Source organism: Coregonus lavaretus (assembly GCF_964263955.1).
Source record: "Coregonus lavaretus genome assembly, chromosome: 14".
NCBI classification, from domain to species: Eukaryota; Metazoa; Chordata; class Actinopteri; order Salmoniformes; family Salmonidae; genus Coregonus; species Coregonus lavaretus.
In genome coordinates, this window is record NC_140001.1 from 45,173,137 (window position 1) to 45,194,762 (window position 21,626).

The 21,626-nt window shown below is 42.0% G+C and overlaps 1 protein-coding gene across 1 annotated transcript in view; it reads left to right on the forward strand.

Moving 5' to 3' along the window:
- The window catches only part of LOC311141148 (MAM domain-containing protein 2-like), a gene marked incomplete at both ends in the record, with an annotated part of 48,304 nt that extends 47,177 nt beyond the window's left edge, over window positions 1–1,127 (forward strand). Inside the window, 2 exons of the mRNA XM_084176401.1 lie at window positions 162–249; window positions 1,066–1,127. Coding sequence (XP_084032527.1) covers window positions 162–249; window positions 1,066–1,127 — 150 coding nt within the window. The remainder of the gene's footprint in view (window positions 1–161; window positions 250–1,065) is intronic.
- Between the last annotated feature and the right edge of the window lie 20,499 nt (window positions 1,128–21,626).

The window sequence follows — 21,626 nt, forward strand, 5'->3', positions numbered from 1 at the left end:
CTTGCATACACACACGTATAGGCACACACAGACACATAGGCATGCGCACACACACTCACACACACAGTTACGGACACACACATTGATTATAGATATAGCCATGATATTGTGAGAAGTATGAGGACTTGCATGATTTATGATGATTATTCTTCACTTTGTAGATTATATTTGAAGCAATCCGAGGCCCATCAATTAGAAGTGATATCGCGATTGATGACATTGTGTTTAAAAAAGGACCATGCACAACAGGTGGGTATTCTAGAGCTATGTTGGACTTGAGAACACACATTACACACATTTCACAGTTAACACATTATACGCTATCTAGAAAAACTTTAATTAGTTCAGTATGACATAATTATGACACACTAAATCAACGGCATTGCAAAGTTTTACAGTAATTACTGTGCTATTTTTTTATTGTGTAGAGCCGCTTAACCAAGTCTAGACAGGGGCTGGAGAAATACTGTCAGTACAGTACAGTAAGTACTAGACAGTGTCGTGTCTAATCACGTTTCAGTAGCTCAGGATAATACCCACTGGGCAAAGACACAGTTCAACGTCTAGTTTTGATTTACATTTGGTTAAGTTATCAACTAACGTGAATTCAACGTGAAATCAACAAAAAAAATCACCCGGTCATTGGATTTAGAATAAAGGTTGGGTGAAAAAAAGACAAAATTCCCTTAAGTCGATGACTTTTTGCAAATCCAATCAGCTTTCCACATTGATTCAACGTCATCACATTGTTTTTGCTTTTTTTAAATAACATGGAAACAAATTTTTTCAAGCTGTTTTTGCCCAGTGGGTAACTTCATTCACACACTGCAGTACAGCTTCCTACCACAGGTTCTGGGTCAGAATATACTTAGTTCTCTATACATAGAAAAAGCAAGTAAAGAATAGAAACAGTTCTCTATACATATAAATAGGAATATAATCATTGTTACCACATGAGAGCCGGCTGGGAACAAGATTAAGAATAAAATATACACCTCTCTATTCCCTTCCAACATGAGATTGATTCACAGATGCATTTTAACATTTCTCATATTTCTCTTCTAGATCCTGGTGATAATATTCCATACTCCGGCTTCTCAGAAAACTTAAACGAGATCGAGTACTGAGGGAAACACTGGAGTGGCTGTGTGACTATGTGTTTGTGTGTGAGAAGGTTGGTTGGGGACAATGGTGAGTGTGTGTTTGTGTGTGTGAGTACACTCCAGCAAGACAATTTACCTAGAGTAGAGCAAGGCTCAGTGACAGTATGGACGTTAGTTTTCTCTTCTTCTACAAGGTAGGATATGCTATGATGTAGGCTACAGCACATTGTACAGTCAAGCATTCAATATATTCTGATCGCCCAAACATAAGAAACCAAATGTTCTGGATGTACACTACTGGTCAAAAGGTTTAGAACACCTACTCATTCAAGGGCTTTTCTTTATTTTTACTTTCTACATTGTAGAATAATAGTGAAGACATCAAAACTATGAAATAACAAATATGGAATCATGTAGTAACCAAAAAAGTGTTAAACAAATCTAAATATATTTTAGATTTGAGATTCTTCAAATAGCCACCCTTTGCCTTGATGACAGCTTTGCACACTCTTGGCATTCTCTCAACCAGCTTCACCTGGAATGCTTTTCCAACAGTCTTGAAGGAGTTCCCAAATATTCTGAGCACTTTTCCTTCACTCTGCGGTCCGACTCATCCCAAACCATCTCAATTTGGTTGAGGTCGGGGATTGTGGAGGCCAGGTCATCTGATGCATCACTCTCCTTCTTGGTAAAATAGCCCTTACACAGCCTGGAGGTGTCTTGGGTCATTGTCCTGTTGAAAAACAAATGATAGTCCCACTAAGCCCAAACCAGATGGGATGGCGTATCGCTGCAGAATGCTGTGGTAGCCATGCTGGTTAAGTGTGCCTTGAATTCTAAATAAATCACAGACAGTTTCACCAGCAAAGCACCCCCACACCATAACACCTCCTACTCTATGCTTTACGGTGGGAAATACACATGCGGAGATCATCCATTCACCCACACCACGTCTTACAAAGACACGGCGGTTGGAACCAAAAATCTCAAATTTGAACTAAAGGAATCATTTCCACCGGTCTAATGTCCATTGCTCGTGTGTCTTGGCCCAAGCAAGTCTCTTCTTCTTATTGGTGTCCTTTAGTAGTGGTTTCTTTGCAGCAATTCGACCATGGAGGCCTGATTCACACAGTCTCCTCTGAACAGTTGATGTTGAGATGTGTCTGTTACTTGAACTCTGTGAAGCATTTCTTTGGGCTGCAATTTCTGAGGCTGGTAACTCTAATGAACTTATCCTCTGCAGCAGAGGTAACTCTGGGTCTTCCATTCCTGTGGCGGTCCTCATGAGAGCCAGTTTCATCATAGCGCTTGATGGTTTTTGAGATTACACTTGTTAGGGCTTAGTGGGACTATCATTTGTTTTTCAACAGGACAATGACCCAACACACCTCCAGGCTGTGTAAGGGCTATTTTACCAAGAAGGAGAGTGATGGAGTGCTGCATCAGATGACCTGGCCTCCACAATCCCCGACCTCAACCAAATTGAGATGGTTTGTGATGAGTCGGACCGCAAAGTGAAGGAAAAGTGCTCCGAATATTTGACTGTTGGAAAAGCATTCCAGGTGAAGCTGGTTGAGAGAATGCCAAGAGTGTGCAAAGCTGTCATCAAAGCAAAGGGTGGCTATTTGAATAATCTGTTCTTGCTGAAAAGATGATCTTCTTCTCATCTGTATATCGAATGTGTATCTTTCATTCACACAATGCATTTTTATGATGTGGAACTCCTCACTGTGACAAAGGATTTGTGTCCAGCTTTAGGTCTTAAGTTACAAGATACCAGCGATTCATAATATTCATATTCACTACTTGGATAACCTTCTCTTCTCTTCTATCTCCATCAGGTTTCTAACTTTTCTCTAGTAAAAACATGTTATCCCGTACGTAGTAGGGCTATCTTCTGCTGAAGTCTAGTATGTAAATAGTGTTCTACAAAGAACCAAATTAAATTGAGAGAAATTCTTTGTTTTGATAGAACCTAGAACACCTTGTCAAGAGAGTCAATGTGTGACCAAATCAGTATGACTGACTGATTGATTGACAGAGTCAGAGGTCGCATTCCACTGCTTGCACATTGCATGCATTAACCAGTGGTTGCGTGCCACGTCATCAACTGTGTCATCGACTTACAGATTGCTATAACAGATGATGTGTTTGTAAGATCCGGAAACGTCTAAGCAGTGAGAAGGTTGGTACCCTCACCCAGAGACGGTAGGGAAAGCGAGACACCCCACTCCACTCGTTAATTGTTTAGGGGCGGGGCCACACTGGTCTACTTATTGCGAGTGGGAAGAGTGGGGACAATAGTAGACCAGAGCCATTGGTCTCACCTGGGAAAGCATGCTCACATGAGAGAGACTTACACAGATGGGAACCTTTACCATTTTTTTCCAATGTTAAACTGAATATGACTTCATTAATCCACAATCTTTGCCCTCACCTACCTGCTACTTCCAGTGTTGTGCCTTGTCATAATGTTTACAGTTCATAGGTTAGTCTGGGAAAGAAGGATGAGGAACATGATTAAACAATTGATCTGTTTGTTTACATTTATCAGCAATATGTAGAGTACTCTTTTAAAACAAATAAAAATGACAAGATGTTTTATCATTCTCTTTTTAATCTTTTTTATTTTTTACCAAGCATATTAATAATGTAATCAGTGAAAGCATTGCCATGTTTATCTCTCAATACCACAAGGATGACGCAAGTGAAGTTTAGTCTAGTGCTGTAGGTTGGTTATCTTTGAATGCAGCAGGTATTCATTCTTAAAGTCATTACTTAATGTATTGAGTTTATATATAAATATGAATGCGTCGTGCCTAAGAACAGCCCTTAGCCGTGGTATATTGGCCACATACCACACCCCCTCATGCCTTATTGCTTAAATATATACTGTATACGCTGACTGCACAAGCAGGAGGACTTCTGGTTTCTCATTTTCCCGAATAAAATATCCACTTTTCACTACATTCAGACCACATACAGTGCCTTGCAAAAGTATTCATCCCCCTTTAACGTTTTTCCTATTTTGTTGCATTACAACCTGTAATTTAAATGGATTTTTATTTGGATTTCATGTAATGGAAATACACAAAATAGTCCAAATTGGTGAAGTGAAATGAAAAAAATAACTTGTTTCAAAAAAGTCTTAAAAATAAATAACGGAAAAATGGTGCGTGCATATGTATTCACCCCTTTTGCTATGAAGCCCCTAAATAAGATCTGGTGCAACCAATTACCTTCAGAAGTCACATAATTAGTTAAATAATGTCCAACTGTGTGCAATCTAAGTGTCACATGATCTGTCACATGATCTCAGTATATATACACCTGTTCTGAAAGGCCCCAGAGTCTGCAACACCACTAAGCAAGGGGCACCACCAAGCAAGCGGCACCATGAAGACCAAGGAGCTCTCCTAACAGGTCAGGGACAAAGTTGAGGAGAAGTACAGATCATGGTTGGGTTATACATTTTTTTTATCTGAAACTTTGAACATCCCACGGAGCACCATTAAATCCATTATTAAAAACTGGAAATAATATGGCGCCACAACAAACCTGCCAAGAGAGGGCCGCCCACCAAAACTCACGGCCCAGGCAAGGAGGGAATTAACCAGAGAGGCAACAAAGAGACCAAAGATAACACTGAAGGAGCTGCAAAGCTCCACAGCGGAGATTGGAGTATCTGTCCATAGGACCACTTTAAGCCGTACACTCCACAGAGCAGGGCTTTACCGAAGAGTGGCCAGAAAAAAGCCATTGCTTAAAGAAAAAAATAAGCAAACACGTTTGGTGTTTGCCAAAAGGAATGTGGGAGACTCCCCAAACTTATGGAAGAAGGTACTCTGGTCAGATGAGACTACAGTTGAGCTTTTTGGCCATCAAGGAAAACGCTATGTCTGGCGGAAACCCAACACCTCTCACCACCCCGAGAACACCATCCCCACAGTGAAGCATGGTGGTGGCAGCATCATGCTGTGGGGATGTTTTTCATCAGCAGGGACTGGGAAACTCGTCAGAATTGAAGGAATGATGGATGGCGCTAAATTAAGGGAAATTCTTGAGGGAAACCCGTTTCAGACGGAGGTTCACCTTCCAGCAGGACAATGACCCTAAGCATACTGCTAAAGCAACACTCGAGTGGTTTAAGGGGAAACATTTAAATGTCTTGGAATGGCCTAGTCAAAGCCCAAAGTTTTCTGTTTTTTTGTCTTATTTCTTGTTTGTTTCACAATAAAAAATATTTTGCATCTTCAAAGTGGTAGGCATGTTGTGTAAATCTAATGATACAAACCCCCAAAAAATATATTTTAATTCCAGGTTGTAAGGCAACAAAATAGGAAAAATGCCAAGGGGGTGAATACTTTCGCAAGCCACTGTAATAGGGCAACACTATGTGATTATACAGATACTGTATACCAATCACGATATTTCACATTGTTCATCTGCTAATTTAAATCGAACATTAATTTGCATGAGACAATGTCCACTTGATTAATAGTTATTGCTCTAGTGTCCTATGGTGCCAATGACATCTATAGTGCCACCAACTGGTCTGGTGCAGCAATCTAAGGTTGCAGTGGCTTTATAGTCACACAGCGTATAAGGACTTATACATAAGGTTTACATACCAAGTTTCATGGCTCCATGTCCATCGGTTCAGTTCTAGTGGTGTAGCGTGGCCGACTTTGAATGCAGCAACTAATCATTCTCAAATTCATTACAGGCTTATTCATTGAGTCTATATACCAAATCTGGAGTTAATCTGATTTATGGTTCATGAGAAGAAGATTTTGAAAGTGTTTTTAGCATTAGCATATGTGCTAACGTGCATCTATAGGTGCAGTGCGACCCCTATTTATTCTCAAAACCATTAAAGACTGATGTAATGTGTATTTTGTTTCTTTCTCATTTTATGCAAACAAAACACCACATGTAAACACATGACAACATTGTTCTCTCTCCTCCTATTTTGACTCACGTTTCTATACTTTCCTTTCTTTGCATATTACAATTTCATCCTAACAAAAAATTTAAATACAAATGTGTCACGCCCTGACCTTGAGAGCCCTGTTTTTCTCTAGTTGGTGTGGTCAGGGTGTGAATTCTAGATTGTGTATTTCTATGTTGGCCGGGTGTGGTTCCCAATCAGAGGCAGCTGTCGATCATTGTCTCTGATTGGGGATCATACTTAGGCAGCCATGTTGCCTACCTTAGTTGTGGGATCTTGTTTCTGTTTGATGTTTAGCCTCCTGAACTTCACGTTCTGTTGGATTTTGTTATTTTGTCGGTGTTTATAATAATAAACAACTATGTACGCATACCACGCTGCACCTTGGTCCGATCCTTTACACAACGACCGTGACAGAAGATCCCACCACCAACGGACCAAGCAACGTGGCCAGGCGGAGCAAACATGCTGGACACAGGTGGGGAAGACATTCTGGACATGGGAGGAGATATTGTCCGGTAAGGGAGGAGATATTGCCCTGTGTGCCACGCCCAATTTTTTTTCTTGGGACCTGGGCAAAGGAAGAAGCCCAGGCAGGAAAGGATAAACGTCGACGACGAAGGAAGCCCAAGAGACAGCCCCAAGAAAAATAATTGGGGGTGGCACACAGGGTGGTTGGCGACGCAGCAGGAGGCCCTGGAAGAGCTGATTGTGGAGAGGGAGATAGCGATAGAAGAAGCCGCTATGATAGATGCCCTCGAAGACCTGCAGCTCAGTACTCTGAGAGAGGAGACCACCACCTTACGGGGGCTGAGTGAAGAGGGAGCAGGAGCTCTCCCTTCAGAGGGAGGCGCTGCAGGAGGCCCACAGGGAGAAGGACTCAGTGGATGCACAGAGAGAGGAGCTGGCCAGGCAAAAGGAGGAGCTGAGAGAGGAGTTAACCCTCCAGCAGCAGAGAGCTCGGGCCTTAGAGCAGAGGCTGGCGAAGCCAGGTTTAGCAGAGCCAACTCCCCGCACTCGCTTTGAGGAATGTGTGACCGTGCAGGCACCAGGCTATGCTCCGGCTTTACGCACTGTGCCGCCAGTGCGCCTTCACAGACCGATACGGCCCGTGCCTGCTCCTCACACCAAACCAGTGGTGCATGTCTCCAGCCTGGTATGGCCCGTGCCTGCTCCTCGCACCAAACCCGTTGTGCGTGTCTCCAGTCCGGTACGGCCCGTGCCTGCTCCTCGCATCGTGGGAGGACTGCCGAGCCAGAACCAGATGTCAGCCCCTCTCCAGGGTCGAGAGCTCCCACACCAGGGTCCGGACAGGGCTTGGTGCATCGTGGGAGGACTGAGAAGGGAAGCGTTGCGCCGGGTGTGCAACGGGGAGGCAGGAGGGGAGAAGAGGTTTATACCGACGTCGCAGCCGGAGCCGCCACCGGGGCTAGATGCCCACCCGGACCCTCCCCTAATGAGTCAGGTTGGTGCGGCCGGAGTACGCACCTTTGGGGGGGGGGGGGGGGTACTGTCACGCCCTGACCTTGAGAGCCCTGTTTTCTCTAGTTGTTGTGGTCAGGGTGAATTCTAGATTGTGTATTTCTATGTTGGCCGGGTGTGGTTCCCAATCAGAGCCAGCTGTCGATCGTTGTCTCTGATTGGGGATCATACTTAGGCAGCCATGTTACCTACCTTAGTTGTGGGATCTTGTTTCTGTTTGGCGTGTTTGATGTTTAGCCTCTTGAACGTTCTGTTGGATTTTGTTATTTTGTCTGTGTTTATAATAATAAACGACTATGTACGTATACCACGCTGCACCTTGGTCTGATCCTTTACACGACGAACGTGACAAAATGTTGCATATACAGTGGGGGAAAAAAGTATTTAGTCAGCCACCAATTGTGCAAGTTCTCCCACTTAAAAAGATGAGAGAGGCCTGTAATTTTCAGCATAGGTACACGTCAACTATGACAGACAAATTGAGAAAAAAGAAATCCAGAAAATCACATTGTAGGATTTTTTTATGAATTTATTTGCAAATTATGGTGGAAAATAAGTATTTGGTCACCTACAAACAAGCAAGATTTCTGGATCTCACAGACCTGTAACTTCTTCTTTAAGAGGCTCCTCTGTCATCCACTCATTACCTGTATTAATGGCACCTGTTTGAACTTGTTATCAGTATAAAAGACACCTGTCCACAACCTCAAACAGTCACACTCCAAACTCCACTATGGCCAAGACCAAAGAGCTGTCAAAGGACACCAGAAACAAAATTGTAGACCTGCACCAGGCTGGAAAGACTGAATCTGCAATAGGTAAGCAGCTTGGTTTGAAGAAATCAACTGTGGGAGCAATTATTATGAAATGGAAGACATACAAGACCACTAATAATCTCCCTCGATCTGGGGCTCCACGCAAGATCACCCCGTGGGGTCAAAATGATCACAAGAACGGTGAGCAGAAATCCCAGAACCACACGGGGGGACCTAGTGAATGACCTGCAGAGAGCTGGGACCAAAGTAACAAAGCCTACCATCAGTAACACACTACGCCGCCAGGGACTCAAATCCTGCAGTGCCAGACGTGTCCCCCTGCTTAAGCCAGTACATGTCCAGGCCCGTCTGAAGTTTGCTAGAGTGCATTTGGATGATCCAGAAGAGGATTGGGAGAATGTCATATGGTCAGATGAAACCAAAATAGAACTTTTTGGTAAAAACTCAACTCGTCATGTTTGGAGGACAAAGAATGCTGAGTTGCATCCAAAGAACACCATACCTACTGTGAAGCATGGGGTGGAAACATCATGCTTTGGGGCTGTTTTTCTGCAAAGGGACCAGGACGACTGATCCGTGTAAAGGAAAGAATGAATGGGGCCATGTATCGTGAGATTTTGAGTGAAAACCTCCTTCCATCAGCAAGGGCATTGAAGATGAAACGTGGCTGGGTCTTTCAGCATGACAATGATCCCAAACACACCGCCCGGGCAACGAAGGAGTGGCTTCGTAAGAAGCATTTCAAGGTCCTGGAGTGGCCTAGCCAGTCTCCAGATCTCAACCCCATAGAAAATCTTTGGAGGGAGTTGAAAGTCCGTGTTGCCCAGCGACAGCCCCAAAACATCACTGCTCTAGAGGAGATCTGCATGGAGGAATGGGCCAAAATACCAGCAACAGTGTGTGAAAACCTTGTGAAGACCTTTGACCTGTGTCATTGCCAACAAAGGGTATATAACAAAGTATTGAGAAACTTTTGTTATTGACCAAATACTTATTTTCCACCATAATTTGCAAATAAATTAAAAATCCTACAATGTGATTTTCTGGATTTCTTTTCTCATTTTGTCTGTCATGGTTGACGTGTACCTATGATGAAAATTACAGGCCTCTCTCATCTTTTTAAGTGGGAGAACTTGCACAATTGGTGGCTGACTAAATACTTTTTCCCCCCACTGTATGGGAGGTATGTTGATTTTGTATCAATCATTTTGTATCAATACCCATGATTAGTATTAATTACATATTATAAATAACATTTCCCCCTGTTTTCCTTCACTCCAAGACAACTTAAAACTTGGCCCATTTTTTAAAAATATTCCTTTAGCTTTCCATTTACGTTTGCAATATATATTTTAAAGTTGACAGTGTTCATTGACAGTTTGAGCCATTCTGCAAATGCGGGTGACTGCTCCTCTTTCCAATGCCTTAAAATGACCCTTTTAGCAATGAGAGTTAGTGACCTGAGCATGGAAGCATTTGGTGTTTTTTCTGGGAGGTTATTTCCCAGCAAGAAAACGGCTGTATTTGTATGTAGTCCATTTTCTATTGTTCCTTGAAATAGAGGGAATATTATTTTCCAACATTTGCTATCTGTTGTCATTTTTGCCTTGTACATTTTAGAGGTAGTCCAGTAAGTTCTATTAATCATATTATACTGAATAATTTGTGTTTTAGACTCCTTTTCCTATTCAAATCTTTACCCCATTTCTCTTTTAAGGGAAGGTGTAGTCTCCTTGTTTTTTTGTTTAAGAATTTAAACACCCTAGTAGTTTGGGGGTGAGGGTGCTGCGTTTTTTAACTTTTCATTATTATTTTTTGGGATCCGCTAATACACCACTATTAAAGGCCAAGTGCACTATTTTTGTGGGAAAAAACGTTTTTTCAAATTAAAACAATATATATATTTGTATTTTATTCTGATTTTTCAGGGGGTTCTACAGCACCCTCAGCACCCGTACTTTCCACGGCTATGACTCTAGATGCCAGGTGTTTTTTTGCAATGGACATCCTTTATGAAACTTTCCAATTTGTTCAAATCATGTTTAAATGTAATTGTTCCATCTGCCGACTTGACTGCCTGTACAATCTGAATTATTCTAAAATGGTTGGTAAAGCTGGTCTTATCCTTTAGTTCATTCAGACCCATCATTTTACCATCTTTATACAAATCAGACACGGTACAAACTCCCATCTGTAGCCAATCTCTCCACCATACTGGTCTGTGTTTTAATATCCAGAAGTGACATGCCTCCTTTATATTTTGGTATCATTAGTTTCTCTAATGTAATGAGTCTAAATACACATTCTGTGAGTGAATCTGACATGTGGTTCATGAGGAGAAGATGATTGCAGATGATTTTGAGCATTAGCGTTACATATGCAAAGAATGAGTTGTTAATGGTTTTCTTGTTTTTTTAGATATCAATACCAAATGTACTGTGGTTCATCCATGATAGTGATGACAAGTTTCAAGTTGATAGGCCACTGTGGATTGGATTTACAGTGGTTTAAATGGACACAAAATCTGATTTCTGATTAGTCAATAACTAGCTATCTTTTAGTTAAGACATGTATCATGGGCCTACATCCAAATTTGGTGTCATTTGGTCCTATGTTTCATGAGAACAAGATTTCTGACGGATTTTTTGCAAGTATCTTTAGCATACTTTGGACTCCAAAGTGAATCTGACTTTTAGTCCACGGGAAGAAGATGTTTTATGATTATTGTAATCATTAGCGTTAAATAGTCAAAAAAGTTAATTGTTAATAGTTTCCTTATTTTTTAAGATATCAATGACAAACTTAACATGGTTCATCATGGTGATGGTTTTGGATTAAATGGACACATAAGATCTGATTTCCTGATTTATCAATAACTCAGCCATCTCTTAACCAATCCCTTAGCTTTTCTCAAACTAAGTTAAGAGATATACCATGGGCCTACATACTGAATTTGGACTTATGATTCATGAGAAGTGTTTCAAATGTTTTCAGAACATGGACATTGAATGCTACCTGAATTGACAAAAAAAAGTAAGAATTCAGAACATGGGCCATTCTTACAGTGTTCTCCCTGTACACCAAGTCAGAACTGTAGGATAAATAATGGGGGCATATAAGCAGACAATGAAAGCTCTTACAATATTCGATGATTACATTTCTCTAAAACAGGTTATAGGCTACATGTGCACCACCAAGTCAGAACAATAAGCGAAATTAAGAGGGGAAAATAGACCAAATTATTAGGATGAGGCACATTGGCTACTAACAGCTTACAACACAACATACACTTAGTATTACTTTCTTATCTACAGTATACATATCTCCCTGGCATACTACATCATTTATGCAGCAGCGTACAAGACATTATTGGACTCACCTTGTTGTGCTGTGCCTACTTGAACAGGAGGGTGGTGCAGTGGTCCTTTGTGGGCAAATTTAGTCATCAAACTTTGTCATCAAAGTCTGGCATTCTCTGGATTTATGGTGCATTCAAGACAACTGGGAACTCGGAAAAAAACAATGTCGAATCATGATGACGTCAGTGATCTTCAGGCCGTAGCTCTAGGAAGAGGCCTGAGTTCCCGACTTACAATTCTGAGTTGGCTGACTGTTCAAAACATATTTTCCCAGTTGGAGGTAATTTTTTCCTCGAGATCCCAGTTGTCTTGAACTCATTGAAGTCAGATTTCCCAGTTCCGAGTTGTTTTGAGTGCGGCAGAAATCATGCTGGATTGACAGCATGGCCAATGTTGAATGTTTATAATTTTAAGCTTGGAAAAGAGACCCTTAAACCCAGAGTTGGGACCACACACCCACTCCACTGAATAGCAGGCTAGTGATTGCTTTGCAATGCTTGCAGTTAGCCACTGATTCCTTCCAAACCACTCATTGTTGAATTTGCGATTTCCAACTTCTTGTGTAATGTTTATGTCCAATGGCCGATGAGCACCGATACGTTTTATCTATAATTTATCTTCATTATTTCTCTTCATATGACAAAGATTAAAAAGGATTTGCCAGTAGATTGTCTACTTGGTTCATGATGATGACTGATAGCTAAGATTGTGAAAGTATGATGTTGACATGATCAGCCTAATCAAAGCTACTGTAGATATAACGTGATTTTATGTCATTTTCTCTGTGGCCAATGACCTTGAGCCTTCTTGGTTGGGCACTTCTAATCTAACTCTATGGCAGCACCCAAGGGGCTTGAATTTTCGAGCTCTACCCTTAGATTTGGCAGTGGTGTAGTGTCCCCATGAGTGACAGAACACTGAGCCAATCACGGCGCAACTGGAGAACATTACCAACCCCTACACTCCGTATTTTCTGCTGGCTGCCCCACCACCACAGAAAGCACTGAGCTAGGCTGAAACACCTGCATTTTGGAGCTGCCTTACTCAAGAAAGCAAAAAAGAGACCATGTTTGTATGCAGCTTTATTAACTTTTGACATTGTTTGCAAACTGATATGTGACACGTATTAATGCCAAAATAACATGCAAAAAAGGCAAACCCCCCCAAAAAAATTAAAACATATTTTTTTAGCTAAAAATGTGGGGCTCAAAACAGGCGAGGTCAAACAGGTGTGTGTGTGTGTTAGTCAGATTATCCAGTGTCCACAGCAACACTATTGATTGTCTTCTACCCCCAGTGCATGTGGTGTACTATGGTCTTAGCTATGCTCTCTCTAACCCTTCCGGAGGGCCTGAGGCTCTTGGACCTTGACTGAGGACACCCTGGCCTGACACCTGGACGTGCCTGTCCCAATCCCACCTGGCTCCCCTCTACCTGCTACCTGCCTGTTACTTTAAAGTCCATAATTAACCTTTATATAAAGTGAGAACAGAACTTGCACAAGCCGGTTCAAAGAATAGTCAATTTAAAGAAATTTAGCCAATTTATTCATTATAAATTTAGCTGACATTAAATAGTTAATCCAGAGATTCTTACCTTTAATTGCCTCAATTCGGCAGTTTCGTCCAGATCATCATAGCATTTGTAGTTCTTTATGATAGCCACACTAGTAGCTAATTAGCATTAAAAAAAAATTGGGGGGGGGGGGGGGGGGGGGTAAATACAGGCAAATATATTGTTAAAAGTCACCTTGTCCTAGAGATATTTACGCAGTTATCAAAACGTCACGCCAGGGTAAGCCTACACGAAACACAGCCCTTATTTTAAATGTTTCTAAAATCCCCTATGGGAAAAATGAATGGTGGAAAAAACGATTTCAACCAGTTCCTTGTGGGTATTATGACTCATACTGTGGTACTCTATTTCGGTTGAATGCATTCAGTTGTGCAACTGACTAGGTATCCCCCTTCCCTTCCCTTCCCTTCCCTTCCTTGTTGTTTCCCTGTTTACTACTCAAATATACAGTATTTTACTTATTAAGTCAAAGACGAAATTAACTGCAATACACTGGTCTCAAATATATTAACATAACTCGGCTACACAGAACCACGGCAGACCCATTGTAAATTGAGAGGCTTTTATCCATATGAATGTGTCCCAGTGCAACATGCCTAGAGCTGCCCACTGGGGCGTGGCTTATAGAGCGCTCTTTGAAATAAGCGCTCATATCGCCGTATTCCAACGGATCGAGTTATCTCACCACACCGGCTGCAGACAATGCTCAGCTAAGGGGAAATCAGATTTTAAATTTGTTTATGCTATATTTATTATTAGATAAAATATATGCAAAGTATTTTCCACCAATTCACCACACACAACCAATAAGCAACGCATAACTGCATACCAATTACCGACTTCAGGCACTTATCCGTCATGGTTTGCATTTTCAACACCCTAATCAAGTAGAGTATGTACATTTAGACAAACAGAAAATACATCTAAGGCTTGGTTTGACAATCTCCGAATGTCATTTAACTTTTTGGTGTTTTGTAACAGATGTCTCTTTCCATAAATTGAATGACCTTTGTGCAGTTTGGATGCTGGAATTAAGGGTGAGGAGGAGGATTATTTAAGATACTGTTTGAAGAGGTAGGTTGTCATCAGATGTTCTCGGACGATGGGCAGGAACTCTGCTGTCCTAGCTGATTCCACCATAGGGGTGCCAGGACAGAGAAGAGCTTGGACTGGGCTGAGCGGGAGCTGCCCTCCCGTTGGGGTGGGAGGGCCAAGAGACCTGAGGTGGCAGAACGGAGTGCTCGGGTTGGGGTGTAGGGTTTCAGCATAGCCTGAAGGTAGGGAGGGGCAGTTCCTCTTGGTGTTCCATAGTAGTGGAGGCTCCTCAGAGGAGGAAGGGGAGGACCATCCTCCTCAGAGAATTTCATAACAATAAAAATGTTAAAACATTTAAAAAGTTATCCTTTTTAGATAAAACTATACTAAATATATTCACATAATTGCAATGAAGGTAGCCTCAACAGCACTCTGCAGGGTAGCACCATGGTGTAGCCGGAGGACAGATAGCTTCCGTCCTCCTCTTGGTACATTGACTTCAATACAAAACCTAGGAGGCTCTTGGTTCTCACCCCCTTCCATAGACTTACACAGTAATTATGACAACTTTCGGAGGACGTCCTCCAACCTATCAGAGCTCTTGCAGCATGAACTGACATATTGTCTACTCAATCAAAGGATCAGAGAAGTAATCTAGTACTGAAAGCATAAGCTACAGCTAGCTAGCACTGCAGTGTATAAAATGTGGTGAGTAGTTGACTCAAAGAGAGAGAAAGACAATAGTTGAACAGTTTTCAATAAATTCATTTCTTCAAAAATGAAGGAGAAGCAAGAGAGAGAGATAGAGAAAGAGAGATTTCATATTTTTTGTTTTTCTTTCAGTTTCACCTACTTAGCTAGCAAATGCAGCTAGCTAGTTTAGCCTACTCAAAACACCCTGCTCAAACAGAGGGATGCTATGTTAGCTAGCTGGCTATGACTATCCAACACAACACTTGAACTCTTCCAAGTCAAGGTAAGCTTTTGGTTTTATTAATTTACTGCCACCGGGGCCTGCCGGTGTAACTGCTAAACTGGTTAGTGACTATACACTGTATCGTTACTGCACGATTGTAGCGGGTTTACTAACACATTAGTTCTATTAGCTATGTTGACTAGGACGTTACTTTAGCTAATATGGTGACAACGATGTAGGCTGTGTGTAGAGGTTATGATATGGCTTGGCTTGGCTTGGAAAGGTTTTTTCGCCTGGTCACATACAGCTGATGTGTTGTGCAATTAAGTCCACAAACGAAGGGAAAAGGTGAGAGGAGGAGAGCGCATAGATGACAGAAGGAATACAACATGGCTGCTATGAAAGTGAACTGTGTTTACGTGTGATCAGGGGTGTATTCATTCCACCGATTCTGTTGAAAAAAGTTTCTTAAACGGTAGCAAACGGAACGAAATGGGGATAAACATACCTGAATTTGTCCAATAGAAACTCTCGTTTGCAACTGTTGGACTAATGATTACACTCTAGATCAGCTAGATGCAGGCAAGAGTGTGCAAGGCAGTATTGAATGTGTCACTGTCTGTGACCTCAAATCTTTCTCTCGATCTGTGTGCACCTACGCTGTAATCTTTCATTCATAGGCTAGGTTGTAACAACCTCATGATGGGTATAGGAACAATTTGAGTATCATGTAGTAGCCTAAACCTATCGACGTTACATTGAACTGGGTGAATGGAATATGAATGAAAGTCATCCAATATGCTGTAGCAGAGGATACAGAGGAAGAGAAGTTAGAGATGAGGGAGTGAAAGGATGATAGGCCCTTCGGAGCAGGAGGGGAGGGCCAAGCAGGCTGGAAGGAAGGGACAGTGCGAGTCATAGGATGCGGAAAGGGAGGAGAGTAGGGTCGAAGAGGCAGAATCAGGAGACAGGAGGGAGAAGGATTTAGCAGAAGGGAGAGATGATAGGACAGAAGAGGAAAGAGTAGTGGGAGAGAGGTGCGGGAGAGTGGTGCATGACCATCTGGGTAGGGGCTGAGTGGTTAGGGTTGGAGGAAGGTGAGACAGAAAAGGAAACAAAGTAGTGATCTGACATGAACAAATGCATGTTGGTGTCATAGCATGCTGCCGGCATATCTCTATCTCTCTGGGGATAGGCCTAAGCTTCTCTTCCTTTATATAGGCTATAATTGTTTTACATATTATCATACAGTGGACACCTAAGCCTATAGGCCTATGCATGCAATGCCCTGATGCATTTGGTGCTCAAATCTCCAACAGCTGAACCAAACCATGAGGTGGACAATTATTGTTTTAGGAATGTAGTCTAAAAAACTAAAACTAAAATTGGCTATAAAGTTTTGCATATGCTACACATCGAAACACAAGGAATAGTGTTTTTGCAATTTGTTATAGGCTGTTTTAAACGGCACACAAATCTGGCTCATTTGGTCAATATCCCTAATTTATTAATGGTGCTGGCTGCACTAACTCGAATCTGAATGCATGTGGATGTCCGATACATTTCTCAAATGTCAGGTAAATTAAAATCTTCCACATTTTCCTATAAGAAACCCTGAAATGCTCATATTGTTTATATGCAGATTTTAGAATATTTGCATGAAAATCTGTCATCAATTTGATGGAAACCTAGCTATAGACACCCTAAAGACTGTGGCAAGCGCGCTAGTCCAGTGTCACTTTGATTATGCCTGCACATCATGGTTCACCAGCAGCCCCAAACATCTAAAGAATAAGCTACAGATTAGGGTTGAATATTGTCCCTGTATTTTACAAATGTTCCATCCCTAGAATAATCACTTTTCTCCCTGGTAACCCAGTTTTTCCCACCCAAACTGGAAGTGTCATTCTAAAGCATATAAAGCATATGTCTGGATTTGATTAGAGCTTTGACGTTATGAAAATTCAAGTCTGATGCTACCTGAGCCTGATGAGCCATACATGAAATACATTTTATGATCCCTACATGCATACCTTTCATAATATTTCCCCTAATGCTGTGCGACGTGTATTAGCCTACCTCCTCTTTCTCTATTGTTGCTTCGTTCCTTCTTGGCTTTCAACAGTTAGCCTAAATGAAATGTTTAGTTGTCCTGATCTTCATCATTGTAATGACATGCTTGAATAATATAGGACTAGAATAAGATCCAGATGGCTTAATTTTCTCTTCACAAAGATTGAATGGTTACGGGTCTGAACAAATAACTGCTATAGCCTACCGCCATCCCACGTTCTCGCTTCTTTCAAACTCCCTGCCCAGTGGCTGTTCTATTGGCTGCTGTATTTAACATTCAGCAAACAAGAGCTTGCATCCCTCTTCCAATGGTCTATTAGTATAAGAAATGCTGAAAATAAGTTATTCCAGCAAGCTATTCTAGTCTAGCTTTTCCTGGAACTCCAAGAGCTATGGAGCGGTTTTTAAGGAGAGAGGCCAGCGGAGCGCATGGTGCGTATTGCGCAAGAGACAGAGGCTATACTTTAAGTTAGAAGTTTATGCATAGCCATTCATTTATTAGCTAAATATAAGGCTAATAACTGCATTGAATTTATTACCTGAAATTATTACCTGAAAGGGGTAGGCTTTTTATATACAGTGGGGAGAACAAGTATTTGATACACTGCCGATTTTGCAGGTTTTCCTACTTACAAAGCATGTAGAGGTCTGTAATTTTTATCATAGGTACACTTCAACTGTGAGAGACGGAATCTAAAACAAGAATCCAGAAAATCACATTGTATGATTTTTAAGTAATTAATTTGCATTTTATTGCATGACATAAGTATTTGATACATCAGAAAAGCAGAACTTAATATTTGGTACAGAAACCTTTGTTTGCAATTACAGAGATCATACGTTTCCTGTAGGTCTTGTTGACCAGGTTTGCACACACTGCAACAGGGATTTTGGCCCACTCCTCCATACAGACGACCTCCAGATCCTTCAGGTTTCGGGGCTGTCGCTGGGCAATACGGACTTTCAGCTCCCTCCAAAGATTTTCTATTGGGTTCAGGTCTGGAGACTGGCTAGGCCACTCCAGGACCTTGAGATGCTTCTTACGGAGCCACTCCTTAGTTGCCCTGGCTGTGTGTTTCGGGTCGTTGTCATGCTGGAAGACCCAGCCACGACCCATCTTCAATGCTCTTACTGAGAGAAGGAGGTTGTTGGCCAAGATCTCGCGATACATGGCCCCATCCACCCTCCCCTCAATACGGTGCAGTCGTCCTGTCCCCTTTGCAGAAAAGCATCCCCAAAGAATGATGTTTCCACCTCCATGCTTCACGGTTAGGATGGTGTTCTTGGGGTTGTACTCATCCTTCTTCTTCCTCCAAACACGGCGAGTGGAGTTTAGACCAAAAAGCTCTATTTTTGTCTCATCAGACCACATTACCTTTTCCCATTCCTCCTCTGGATCATCGAGATGGTCATTGGCAAACTTTAGACGGGCCTGGACATGTGCTGGCTTGAGCAGGGGGACCTTTCGTGCGCTGCAGGATTTTAATCCATAATGGCGTAGTGTGTTACTAATGGTTTTCTTTGAGACTGTGGTCCCAGCTCTCTTCAGGTCATTGACCAGGTCCTGCCGTGTAGTTCTGGGCTGATCCCTCACCTTCCTCATGATCATTGATGCCCCACGAGGTGAGATCTTGCATGGAGCCCCAGACCGAGGGTGATTGACCGTCATCTTGAACTTCTTCCATTTTCTAATAATTGCGCCAACAGTTGTTGCCTTCTCACCAAGCTGCTTGCCTATTGTCCTGTAGCCCATCCCAGCCTTGTGCAGGTCTACAATTTTATCCCTGATGTCCTTACACAGCTCTCTGGTCTTGGCCATTGTGGAGAGGTTGGAGTCTGTTTGATTGAGTGTGTGGACAGGTGTCTTTTATACAGGTAACAAGTTCAAACAGGTGCAGTGGAGAACAGGAGGGCTTCTTAAAGAAAAACTAACAGGTCTGTGAGAGCCGGAATTCTTACTGGTTGGTAGGTGATCAAATACTTATGTCATGCAATAAAATGCAAATTAATTACTTAAAAATCATACAATGTGATTTTCTGGATTTTTATTTTAGATTCTGTCTCTCACAGTTGAAGTGTACCTAAGATAAAAATTACAGACCTCTACATGCTTTGTAAGTAGGAAAACCTGCAAAATCGGCAGTGTATCAAATACTTGTTCTCCCCACTGTACATGTAACAGCTGATATAGCTGATACAAGTATCCTATATTAGGTACTACTACAGCTAGCGAGCTAGTACATGTACATATGGATTTACAGTACTAATTCATATTTCATTAATGTACAGGGTCCACATTGACCCAAGAGAACAATCCAGACTGAGAATGACTTTCTATAACTTCAGATTGACCCCTGGTCTATGTATTATTAGTAGATGTGGGTGAGTGGACATACAGATCTGGGACTAGTCTAGCAACAGCAGCTCTTTTCAGCTATTGGCAAGGATTTATTTGACATCCAATTACCATGAGAGAGGCTTTATTCTGCATTCAACACTTCTATTGCAGGAGTGGTGAGCACCTATCAGATCCCCCTGCTGTCCTTTAACCCTCGGTGCAATCTGCTGACCATCGCTGAGGCCAGGAAGAAGTACGCCAGCCAAAGTAGGAGCCAAGTTCATCGCCATGCAACGCTCTACTGACCGAGGTTGACTATGCTTTGAATAGCAACTGACTGACTGACTGACTGACAGGCACACACTCACATTTGACTTGACCTTATATTGACAGCACTCTACTAACAGATACCCCCCTCTCCCTTTCCCTCCCATTCATCATATCAATCAAATCAAAATCAAATCAAATTTGTCACATGCTTCATAAACAACAGGTGTAGACTAACAGTGAAATTGCTGAATTACGGGTCCTTTTTCAACAATGCAGAGTTAAAGATTTTAAAAAACATCAGGAAGAAATACACAGTGAATAACGAATAACAATGGCGAGTAAAAACAACATGGCTATATACAGGGAGCACCAGTTCCGAGTCGATGTGCAGGGTTATGAGGTAATTGAGGTAGCTATGTACATACAGTATATGTACTGTAGGGATAAAGTGACTAGGCAACAGGATAGATAATAGACAGTAGCAGCAGCAGGTAGCCATTTGATTAATTATTTAGCAGTCTTGTTTAGCAGTCGTATGGCTTGGGGGTAGAAGCTGTTCAGGGTCCTGTTGGTTCCAGACTTGCACTGGTACCACTTGCCGTGCGGTAGCAGAGAGAATAGTCTATGGCTTGGGTGGCTGGAGACTTTGACAATTTTTGGGCCTTCCTCTGACACTGCCTGGTATTGTAGCTAGCTAGGTAATTTGAAAAATGCTACACAATAATACACACGAGAAATAAACTATATCAATAATTTACACAAGAAACTAAAAAGGCTATAATATCTACTCGCTAGGTTACTTGCTACTTGTCGATGAGAGTTTGCATGGAGAAATGTGGAGGTTTTTCCCACCCTGGGCCTTGAGTGATTATGTCAAAGCTTGTGACAGGATGTGTAGTTCTTTATGATAGCCACATTAGTGGCTAATTAGCATTTCATTTTGGGGGGGTAATTACAGGCGAATATATTGATAAAAGTTACCTTGTCCAAGAGAGATTTGTGCGGTTATCAAAACGTCACGCCAGGGTAAGCCTACACGAAACACAGACCTTATAGACCCTTTTCCAGTACACGACACACTGACGTCACGCACAGATGCGTGCGACTCTTGGTGGCCCCTTGTTCTGCCACCAACTTACATACATCGCCCTCATGCGGCAATGTTTGTAAACACAGAAAGGGGTCTATAAGAAGAAGTTCTAAAATCCCCTACGGAAAAATGAATGGTGGAAAAACGATTGGAACCATTTCCGGGTTTTACCGCTAGGTTTTATGGGTATTATGACTCATACTGTGGTACTCAATGGAGAGAGATGCTATGCTGCTAGCCTTGTGACATGAATATGCATAGCCATCTCGAGATAACTCCGATATAAAGTGTTTTTTCTCAATGTTGCCGGGATGTGACGTGTCCTACTTATAACAGTACACTCGTAAAAACTGAAGCATTACGAAACTTTTTGATCAAATAAACCTCATGTAGCAAATAAGCAATTCATTTTCTTTTAACCAAATTCGACACTCATTGACCTCCATAATAAATCTCCTTGCTTGATGGGCAAAACAATGAAAAAACGCCACCTGCTGGAGGGAGACAGATTTTCCGTCGAGTTGAGCCTGTTTTTTTCTCTTCCTCTCTGCTGTGGGTTGTGACTGAGTCAACCCGCGCATCACTAGGGCGCACACTAAACCATGTGGCACAGACGGCTGGGGTCACACTGCAAGGTTCTTCACTTGGTAGTGAGGAT